This window comes from Podarcis tiliguerta (assembly GCF_965153285.1).
Source record: "Podarcis tiliguerta genome assembly, chromosome: 17".
Taxonomy (NCBI): Eukaryota; Metazoa; Chordata; class Lepidosauria; order Squamata; family Lacertidae; genus Podarcis; species Podarcis tiliguerta.
The window spans coordinates 788,181-799,502 of record NC_139550.1 but is presented as its reverse complement, the minus strand read 5'-3'; the positions used below and the strand labels follow the sequence as shown (position 1 = coordinate 799,502).

Sequence of the window (11,322 nt, the reverse complement as noted above, 5' to 3'; positions counted from 1 at the left end):
TTCTGCCACTGCCTCCCTCATGCTGGTAGCTTCGAGACAACTGTCCCACCATCTTGTCCTCTGTCGTCCCCTTCTCCTTGTGCCCTCCATCTTTCCCAACATCAGGGTCTTTTCCAGGGAGTCTTCTCTTCTCATGAGGTGGCCAAAGTATTGGAGCCTCAGCTTCACAACCTGTCCTTCCAGTGAGCACTCAGGGCTGATTTCCTTCAGAATGGAGAGGTTTGATCTTCTTGCAGTCCATGGGACTCTCAAGAGTCTCCTCCAGCACCAGAATCCAAAAGCATCCATTCATCGGCGATCAGCCTTCTTTATGGTCCAGCTCTCACTTCCATACATCACAACTGGGAAAACCAGAGCTTTTACTATACGGACCTTTGTTGGCAAGGTGATGTCTCTGCTTTTTAAGATGCTGTCTAGGTTTGTCATTGCTTTTGTCCCAAGAAGCAGGCGTCTTTTAATTTCGTGGCTGCTGTCACCATCTGCAGTGATCACGGAGCCAAGAAAGTAAAACCTCTCACTGCCTCCATTTCTTCCCCTTCTATTTGCCAGGAGGTGATGGGACCAGTGGCCAGGATCTTCGGTTTTTTGATGTTGATCATAGTCTATGTTGTTGTTGTTACTACTACTATAATTACTTTCCCCTTTTTTCTTTTAAAATATTTTTTATTGGTTTTACAAAATAAATCTCACATTTACCACATTTGAATTTTAAAATCAAACGAGATTCTTCCGAATCTTATGATTTCCCTCCTACCCTCCGGGGGTCCTTTGTATATCTAAATCAAATGCATATTATCGTTCCTCCACATTATGGCCCTCCAAAGTATCCAAAGTCTTTGTGGGACATTGCAGGAGTTACTAAAAGCCTGCCAAAGAACTCATGTGATTACAGTGATCTTTTAAGTACAGTATGCATTTTGTCCCATTCCCTATTGAAGTTTTGATCTTCCTGATTTCTGATTTTCCCTGTCAGTCTTGCCATCTCTTCATACTCTAATAGTTTCATCTTCCAGTTCGCTTTTGTCGGCCTCCCCTCTTTCCATCGCTGGGCCCTACTATAATTTCTATACCGCCTTTCACCTGAGCATCACGAGGTGGTTGACAATATAAAAACACCAAAATGCGTAATACACAAGTTGCATCTTTCTGGACTTTTGCTAGACCAAAGTAGCTTTCACAATTCCTACACTTGCCAAGCCGGGCACATTTGATGGTCTACTAGGACTATGTCATGAAGTAGATATGTGAAGAGAACCAGGAAGAACAGAACTTAAGAACGACGTGCTAAATTTATGGAGGAGGTGGGGAGAGTCAGAAGGAACTTTTGCCAGTACAGCGGTACCTCAGGTTAAGTACTTATTTCGTTCCGGAGGTCCATTCTTAAACTGAAACTGTTCTTAACCTGAAGCACCACTTTAGCTAATGGGGCCTCCCGCTGCTGCCGCTGCACGATTTCTGTTCTCATCCTGAAGCAAAGTTCTTAACCCAAGGTAATATTTCTGGGCTAACGGAGTCTGTAACCTGAAGCGTATGTAACCCGAGGTACCACTGTATCCCATGTGTGCAGATCAATGCAGAAAATAGCCATACAATTTTTTAATGTACTCTCCTAACATGGTTGTGGCCAAGGAGGGGGCAGTTGCCACCACTAAATCAAGAAAACAAATAAAAAATACTGTAACTGAAAGTAGAAATTGTAGAAAGACTTTGAGAGATTTTTCTGAGCACTTCGGGGTTAAAAGAAAGTACAGTGGAACCTTGGTTTTTCAATGTAATCCGTTCCGGAAGACCATTCAACTGTTGAAACTTTTGAAAACTGAGACGCAATTGGTGGTCGACAAAATCCATTGAGAAAATAAAAAAACTTCTGAGGCACGTTCAAAAATGGAAGCAGATACTTTCAGGTTTTTGGCACTTGAAAACCAAAACCTTTGGCTTCTGAGACACTTGAAAACTGAGGTTCCACTGTAATTTAAAACAAGTGTTGTTGTGATATTTCATTCCAAATCTGCTAGACGGAGCCACACAGAGGGTGTTGATAGGTGGGTCTCCTGCCCCCCCCCCATAAATCCAGCTACCTGCCCCCCACCCAGTATAAATCCTGCCCACGCCCATGTCCATTTGTGGAGTTTCTGGGTTCACCACCTTCTTCATATGACAAAGCAGAGTCCTTTCAAGGCACTGTGGAGGTGGGAAAAGGCTAACTGTGTCCTGTGGGTGGGAATTCAAGTCTCCACCCTTTCCATCATATTTTTTTTTGGCTTCCTGTGTTATAAAGAACTTCGTTTACCAGACAAGCAAATTTCACTCTCTTTGCCTGCAGAGGTCCTGTGAGAGGTGACAGAGTGAGGGTCCTGCCTGGAGGTGTAAGGGACAAGTTGGGCAAAAACTATGGCTCTTTTGGAGGTGGTCCCAGTTTTAGTGGCGATGGTAAGTGAGAAACCCGAAGGAAACGGGTCATCGAGGCTGGGAGAAAAGAGCTAAGTCCAGTGCTTTTTCTCTTTAAAAAATGTTTAGAGGTACTCTCATTTTGACTCAAGAAAATCTCCATTTTATAGTTCAAATCGGGGAAAATACAGTAAATGGACAAAAGTGCAAAGATTCACAAAATGTTTAGAGGTATGCGTACCCCTGCGTACCCCCAGGGGAAAAAAGCACTGGCTAAGTCAGTATTTTTTCTGCAAACAGAAAGGCTCTGTAAACGTTCGCCTTCTGGCTTGTGTGGTGGATTCCCGAAACTGAGCCATTCTTGATGAAAAGTAGTTTGCCTCTATATGCTGGGTTTTGTTTCCCCCCTCTTTGCAGATCAACTTGAACCTCGTTCAAACAGACACAGGGGAACCCCTCATCCCTGCTGCTAAACCTATCCCTGCATCAGTTGTGGATAAGGATGCCCTCAGCCACTCCAGTGGTATACAAAAGAGGGAGCTGAAATGCTCAGAAGGATACTATCGTCACCCGGATGAAACCCACTGCTGCCTTAAATGCCCCAGAGGTATGACAGAATGTAAAACAGAGTAATAACTGTTAGTTGTGATTTCCTGTTTCTGTGTACCCCCTGATTCTTAGAAACGTAAATAATCCAGTTTTGGGAAAACGTACTCCTCTGGAGGACAGTCGCACCTCGGAAGTCAAATGGAATCCGTTCTGGAAGTCCGTCCGACTTCCAAAATCTTCAGAAACCAAAGCGCGGCTTCCTGCAGCCACTCAGAAGCCGCGGAAGCCCCATCGGACGTTTGGCTTCCAAAAATAGTTCGCAAACCAGAACACTCACTTCCGGGTTTGCGGTGTTCGAGAGCCAAAACCTTCGAGAACTAAGCTGTTTGAAAACCAAGGTACGACTGTATATGAAAATATGGAATACACTTGTAATGAAGGAGTTCTTGCAGCCCTTTTATCCTATCTCAGCAGAAAAGTAAATAGATCTTACCTAAAGACTAGATAAATATAAAATTCCATATATAATTAGGCTTCGTCCATGCTTTCCCTTGGGTTGTCGAATGTTTTGGAAGTCGAACAGTCTTCCGGAACAGATTGCAATCGACAACTGAGGTTTGACTGTACGGAAACTTTCATTCTATGCTCAGCCTTGAATTTCTTGTCTCACTGAATGACTTTTTCCTACTTCCTCTTGGATAATTCTTTTGCAGGAACGTACATTGCACAACACTGTTTAAACGCGGATGAGACATCTAAGTGCTCAGCATGCCCTGAGGGTTCCTTCATGCCTGAAGATCATTTCTCTGAAAGGTGTCTCGGATGCCTTCAGTGCTGTCGGAGTAAGTCCTTTCTCTGTGTGTGTTCATGTCTGTGTTTCGGATAGGAGTAAGCAAAAAGGCCCCTGCATTTGGAATGTTGCATATGTGGATCGACTGCAGGTTACTTGTTTCTCGAGCATTAATGGCCCATGTAGAATTAACCAACTCTTCCTCTCTTTCCTCTTAGCCTTTGGACAAATAGAAGTCTCCAAATGCACCAGTGAGAGCGACACAGTTTGCGGTTGCGGCAGTGATCAATATCAAAGTAGCCGCAGTCTTGACTTTATGTGCAAGAGCTGCAGTGACTGTCCCGATGGAAGAATCCAGCAACCTTGTGAGTGAAATTAGGACAGAATCAATGAGTTAAAAACGTTACTACCTCCCACAAATTCATTCATTCATACTAGGAACAGGCTCTCTCACCCCTACAGCAACTGCAAAGCATTTGTCTTTGTTGCAAGCTGTGTGTGCTGGCAAAATTGAATTCCTTCAACTCTCCTTGTCCTATGATAGCAATTCTCCTTATTTTTAACCCTTCCTCTCCTCTCCAGCTTTATGTTTTAATTTTAACGTGATATGTCCTTAAGCCCAGCACCCTTAAGGCAGTATTAAATTTGAATGCTGGTGATGGGGATGCATTTATATAGTGCCCAAGCTTCCCAGAGTACAAACAAAAAGACAGTGGTGGTCGGTGATATTTTGAGGTGGTAGGGCTGCAGTTTTTAACCTCACCAGGAAAGTGTGCTATTGTAGAGTACCGTTGCCTCCTTACTGAAACACATCCATTATTTTCTGTATATCTGTGGACGGGGGAAGTGCTAGGGATGAAAATTAAAGTTGCTGCCAACTCTGGGCCCGACTAAGGGGGAACCATCGCTGAGTTCCCAACAATCCTTCCCCATACATTGAGGCTTCAGCAGAGACGGATCACCACTGATAACCCACAGAGAGACAGACAGATATCCAATACAGGTTTTCATTTTGCTTAGCAGAAAACAAACAAGTAAGCATTCACACCCTTTCACAGCAAAAGCTCATGGACTTAACAAACTCGGAAGCAAAGTAAGGGAGTCTCCACTGGTGAAGGAGCAGATTCAAGGAATGGTGCTCAGCTCCACTTGTATGCCTTCCTACCTCACTTCTAATGACTCTTAATCTCTCTTATTATAACTCTCAACTTAATGGGTTACTCTTTAAAAGGCAAAAACACCCTGAAGACATTAAAATAACTTCTATACCTTAAAATCTAACCTATTAACTCTCTTAAGAGTCTTCTTAAGCAGAGAATGTTCTCTTAAACATGCTATGTCCTTGTTCTGAACCCACACCAAAGATTCCTCCAGCACTTATTCTGACTACAGGATGTACTCTTAGCTTGGTACATAAAACTGACACCTGGAAACTTACACAATGCCCCCTTAATGCCACATATGGAGAGCAGCACATTGTCTACCCCTGGCCTAGAATTTTGAGTTCTCCTGCTGGCATTTAATTCAAGCTTCTCAAACTTTATATATGAACGACGCAGACTCTAACAAATAAGTGAAACATCCCAAACCAGAGTATATAAAATGTAGGTTTAATCAACATAAACATTCCTTTGTTCCTACACAATCCTAGTGCTAATATAGCACTAGTGCTTATGTTGAATTTTTAAATGATGTTTAAAGTTCCAACTTCCATGTAAGATATTCCAAGTATGGCTTTCAGACAAGACTGACTCCATATCTCTCACTTAGAACCCCGCCACATGACATACACTTTTGAACTCAATAACACCTGCTCATCCAATGCCAAAGAAACTAAACCAACACACAGAAACTTTTAAAATGTGAGGAATTTGCGCTTCTAAATGCATGCGCTTTTCTTCCCCAAACAAATCCATGTTCGTTACCTGAAACACTTCTTCTCTCAACTGAAAGAACAAAATATTTCAACCAATAAGGCAAGAGTAATTGTTTCATTTGAGCCATGTCACATAAGAGCATAACAGAAAAACATATTTGCAATTCATGGTTTTACCACTGGTTTTGGGGGTGGGGTAGCTGCTCTTTAGCGCTCAGTGAGCAATTTCCGATTGACTTCTTTAAGATCCGGGACAAAGCGGAGTTAAAAAAACCAAACACCTGGAGAGCACCACATTTTGTTCCCCTGGGCTAGAATTTTGAGCTCCCTGCTGCATTTCATTGTGGTTTTTTGGGGGTGGTTTTTTTTAAGGGACACAATACCTTTATTTTTCCCAAGGAAGCTCCAAAATATTTAGTTGTGGTATATATATCTAATTTTATCTGGGGAGATTTTAGGAGGACTTAACAGTAATCAAAATTAGCTATTTTGTCTACAAAGTTTCGATTTAGAAAGCCTAATAAATTGAAGCAAAAATGATATCAGGAGCTAGTAATTATTCTGCAGTTCCATAATCTTACTTTAATATTAGGAATGCAATAAATTGTCTATTATAACATTATGAGCAAACAGATGAGCCATAACATGAGGAATTTTTAACAAATTCCAAAATCCAAAGTTGAAAGAAGCTAAAATCTTCATTCAGCTGTAATTTAAAAAAAAAAAAACTTTCAGTATAGATTGAACATTAGAAAATAATAATTTTCAATTATATGCAACCATGTCTATGCATGTTTACTCAGAGGTAACCCCTACTTTACTCAATGGAGTTCACCTTCAAGTAAACATCCATAGAATTGCAGTCTTATCTTGCTTTTTAAATGCAAAATGACGCATCTTTCCCCTTTGATATGTAACTATTTGGTGCTTGTTTTCAATGATGGAAGTGGTTGAACAGTTCCGTCGTCCTGCGTCACTGTCGGAACAGATTCCTTTTCTTCTAACCATGCTGTTAATTCACCCATTCTCTTTTCGCCCTGCAGAGGGCACAGTTAAATGTGTTGACACAGGAGATCTGTGATCAGGACCTCCTGCAATTTGTTCCTAATGCATATGGGAAATGTTGATCAGATTTTGGCCCCCTTCTGCTGTTGCTGAATTGCCTTTAGAGCCACAAGTGATCCTGAATGGGGAACTTCTGCATCACATCTAACTTGTCCCCAGATAATAAACACTGCTTAGGTGCTACTGTGTTTGAGTGAGATCCAAATCACTGAAATAAAATATCTCCTTCTCTCACTTATCTTTTCTTTCTAGGTACCAAATTCAGTGACACAGTATGTGAGAGTGCCTCCATGGGTTTTTTCTCCCAAAAACAAATGCTACCCATGCAGAAGGTGGGGGAAACCTTGTTATCTGTCTTACCTGCATAAAAGGTGGGAGTACATCTTTGTAGAAAAACAGTATCCTAAGGGTTTAGCCCAGGGGTCAGCAAATGTTTTCAGCAGGGGGCCGGTCCACTGTCCCTCAGACCTTGTGGGGGGCCGGACTATATTTTTTTGGGGTGGTGGGAATGAACCAATTCCTATGTCCCACAAATAACCCAGAGATGCATTTTAAATAAAAGCATACATTCTACTCATGTAAAAACATGCTGATTCCCGGACCGTCTACAGGCTGGATTTAGAAGGCAATTGGGCCGGATCCAGCCCCTGGGCCTTACTTTGCCTACCCATGGTTTAGCCCTTACTAAGAGTTTATCCACACTTCCTCTTGTCCTGCTACCCCCCCCCCAACTGTTTTTAGCACTCAATTGGACAAATCTTTACTCCCTTTTGGGGGGGGGGGAAGGCGGGTATAAACAACATAAAACAAGACGAATAATACTTCAGATGATGATAGGATTCTCAATGCCATGTTCATAAAGCAATAGTATTAAACCAGGCATACTTCTGGCTGGCACTTGGACAGCTTTTGAGAGCCTTTGCAGGGGAGAATTGCTGAGCACATGCAAAAGCTTCAATATCTTTTCCTCCTGCCTGCCAATCTTCCCTGCTAGGTAAAAGGAGCAAATATAGAAGCCAAATTAGGTGGCTTTACCCAAGGCAGAACTTTGTTAAACCAACCAAAACGTCACAAAATAGTGTGCAAGATCCTGACTTCCCCAAACCACTCCTTTCTCTGAGCAGAGATTCAAGGGGGCAATGAAATAGGAGGAACTATAAAGGAGCTGTAAAGCAGTATTTATTTCCTGTGCAACTAAGGCCTACTTTTTCCTGTTTCAGTTGCAGTCAGCCAAATTGCCAGACAGACTGCGACATCGGGCTCAGAAACAAAAATTATTCAAGTGAGTTCTGGAATAATAGGATGGGGAACTTCAGGCATGGGGGGGGGGGGTTACAGACCTCCAGGTCTCTCTTATTTGACCTTGACTTGCTTCTCTCATATCCAGAGCAGGAGATGATTTGGGGGGGTAAAGCCCAGAATATCATTACATTTTCTTTTTAGTGGAAAGTGGAGAATCAGTAGCCAATAGGAAAATTCCCCATTGCAGGAACTGGTTTACTGGACAGTGTTATTCACCATTAATTATTTTTGAATGTTTCCCCACAGATTCCCTTATCGGCCTCTTAGTAAATAGGAAGCGAGGAACGGCTGTATCCCTGGAGCTATGGATCTCTGCAATGGAGAAGAGTTTTCGCCCCATTTGTGGCATTGTTGAAACCACCTGTAAAACATTTCATTTTAAAAATAGAAATATTTAAAATAAAACATTTCACCTTCTGGCCTCCTGTCGAATTTCTGCTCCCCCTCATCTAGTTTTGGCCACTGTACAACCAGATTCCTTGATCAGAGAGTATTAGCAGCAAGCTGCTCCCTGCCATTCCTAAGTCTCCCTGCTTTATCCATTCTTACTTCACTGTTTTCTGGAATGAAGTAAAAACACGGTTGCTGCCATGGGCGTAGCCAGGATTTTTGTTAGAGGAGGCAAGACATTGTTGGGAGGGGGGAAAGGACTTTTGGGGGGCAGAACTGACATGATTGGTCAGTTGGTTGAGTATTTCTATTGTTTTACTTGACAGCTGGTCCCCTTGGCTATGCCCATGGTTGCTGCAGGAGCGGCCTGGGTCAGCAATGGCAGAAACTCAGAACTACAAAGACACACACAGGCATACCTGAGAAATGCAGCCCACATGGTGCTTCAGGATAGCAGGATCGGGAACAGACAGAAACAAAGAACTTCCCAGTGCATTCAAGAGGTTTCCTGGTGCTGGTGATCAAACAAACTCAAGTCATGCAAAATCAATAGCAGCAGAGATGCAACCAGTGCATTTTTTGTTACAGTACTCACCAGCAGGGAGCACTGATGTACATATGGTAAAGGGGATGTGGGTGGCGCTGTGGTCTAAATCACTGAGCCTCTTGGGCTTGCTGATCAGAAGGTCGGCGGTTCGAATCCCTGCAATGGAATGAGCTCCTGTTGCCCTGTCCCAGCTCCTGCCAACCTATCAGTTCAAAACCACGCCAGTGCAAGTAGATAAATAGGTACCGCTGTGGCAGGAAGGTAAACAGCGTTTCCATGCACTCTGGCTTCCGTCACGATGTCCCATTGTGCCAGAAGGGGTTTAATCATGCTGACCACATGACCCGGAAAGCTGTCTGTGGAGAAACGCTGGCTACCTCGGCCTGAAAGCGAGATGAGCGCCACAACCCCAGAGTCGCCTTTGACTGGACTTAACCGTCCAGGGGTCCTTTTACCTTTTTTACTGGTGCATACAGTATGGAGGTCAAGGAGGATTAACAGGGTTGCATCTCCCCTATATCTCCTGACAGAGGTCATCATATAAGGTGACCAGGGTAATTTTGGTGTCAAAGCCTGAATGATTTGACCAGGACACGGGAGTGACGTCAATATCCCCCAACTTTCAGATCACCCTCTTCAGAATGCAGTCTGCAATATGTGTTGGGCTGTGACATGTGGCAGACATGAAGTCCTGAGCCACCTCAGCATGGATATTGAAGCCCACCACAACCAGCAGCCTGAGAGTCCTCAAGCCTGCCTATGAGACCAGCTCAGGTAGGGTGACTGCTGGCAATGAGGCAGGTGGCAAACCAGCAGAATCCCTAATATTTACTCTCCATTCAGCTGGTCAGAAAATCTGGAGTAAGAAAGAAAATCTCTCTACGCCCCCCCCCCGCCCCCAGTCCACAAGTCTGTCCTGATGCTTTGTCGAATACACAGGTGGGCACAACTGGGTGAGATGAGCTTCTGTCTGTTCACCCACCCAGGTCTCCGTGATACAGACCAAATTGGCCTTCTCATAAACACATTGTTGTTGTTTAGTCGTGTCTGCCTCTTCATGACCCCCTGGACCAGAGCACGCCGGGCCCTCCTGTCTTCCACTGCCTCATGTTCGTAGCTTCGAGAACACTGTCCCACCATCTCGTCCTCCGTCATCCCCTTCTCCTTGTGCCCTCCCTCTTTCGCAACATCAGGGTCTTTTCCAGGGAGTCTTCTCTTCTCATGAGGTGGCCAAAGTCTTGGAGCCTCAGCTTCAGGATCTGTCCTTCCAGTGAGCACTCAGGGCTGATTTCCTTCAGAATGGAGAGGTTTGATCTTCTTGCAGTCCATGGGACTCTCAAGAGTCTCCTCCAGCACCAGAATTCAGAAGCATCCATTCTTCAGCAATCAGCCTTCTTTATGGTCCAGCTCTCACTTCCATACATCACTACTGGGAAAACCATAGCTTGAACTATATGGACCTTTGTTGGCAAGGTGATGTCTCTGCTTTTTATGAGGTTTGTCATTGCCATAAACACATAAATAATAGCAATGTCTTAAGAGTTATTTGGGGCATGAAGAATAGCTTGTGTGGTCAGAATATAGAACCATTGCAGTGCTGCAGGGAGCACCATTTGGCTTTAAATGCAAGTCCTTAATAGGTGGTTTTATATCTGAAAAAAACAATAAGTTCTCTGTTTATTACTAGATTCTTAGCTCAAATGCAAGAAGCTTACAAGGCTCCATGCCATGAACTGTCGGATGGCTTGGAAAGGGGAGCCGATACCCTACCAGATAGGAATGGCAAACCAAGTTGTTAGACTATGCTGAAATTGCAAAACTGACCAGAAAGCTCTGGAACCAAGAAGATAAAAATTTCAAGAAATATTGGGGGGAAATTATAATTTACTTAGGAGACCATTGTAAACAGATTAAAACATTAGCAGAATTTTAATCTCACTTGTAATGTAACAAATACTATGGACAATGTGGATAGATATAAAATATGAATTATGAAATAATATGCAGTTGGAAACATTGACAATAGGACTCATGGAGGGGATGGGGGGGGAGTCTCGAGATGCAAGGAAAACTCTATATATGGATACGTATTTGCAGTGCTTTTTTCTTTAAAAATGTTTAGAGGTACTCTCCTCTTCCTACTCATATTGAAATACCGCCCCTCCATGAGGCCAAACCTAGATTCATAAAATGTTGAGGGGTGTGCGTCCCGCTGTGTCCCCCCAGAAAAAAGCACTGCATATTTGGCTTTGTTATAAATTTATATCTGTAAAATCAAATAAAAATGATTTTTTTAAAAAAGGAAAGGAGAGCTGATGGATTTATTAGCAGTGGCAAAGTTTTTATCGGTGGTTGCAAGAACCAATGAGCCCTATATTCTGAACAAGATGCTTGTTTAACCTGGAGGTAGGCTGT

The 11,322-nt window shown here is 43.2% G+C and overlaps 2 protein-coding genes across 2 annotated transcripts in view; one reads left to right on the top strand and one right to left on the bottom strand.

Annotated features, from left to right (window-relative positions):
- The window catches only part of CTC1 (CST telomere replication complex component 1), a 34,089-nt gene extending 26,247 nt beyond the window's left edge, over positions 1-7,842 (bottom strand). Inside the window, exon 1 of the mRNA XM_083419520.1 lies at positions 7,554-7,842. The gene's annotated coding sequence lies outside the window, so the exon portion shown is untranslated. The remainder of the gene's footprint in view (positions 1-7,553) is intronic.
- LOC310667791 (tumor necrosis factor receptor superfamily member 1A-like) lies at positions 1,870-8,389 on the top strand. Its single transcript, XM_083420743.1, has 8 exons — positions 1,870-2,189; positions 2,324-2,430; positions 2,806-2,995; positions 3,651-3,779; positions 3,946-4,092; positions 6,921-7,000; positions 7,889-7,950; positions 8,217-8,389. The coding sequence occupies exons 2-8, from the start codon at positions 2,392-2,394 to the stop codon at positions 8,242-8,244; spliced, it is 675 nt and encodes a 224-aa protein (XP_083276869.1). The 5' UTR covers positions 1,870-2,189; positions 2,324-2,391; the 3' UTR covers positions 8,245-8,389.
- The last annotated feature ends 2,933 nt before the right edge of the window (positions 8,390-11,322 follow it).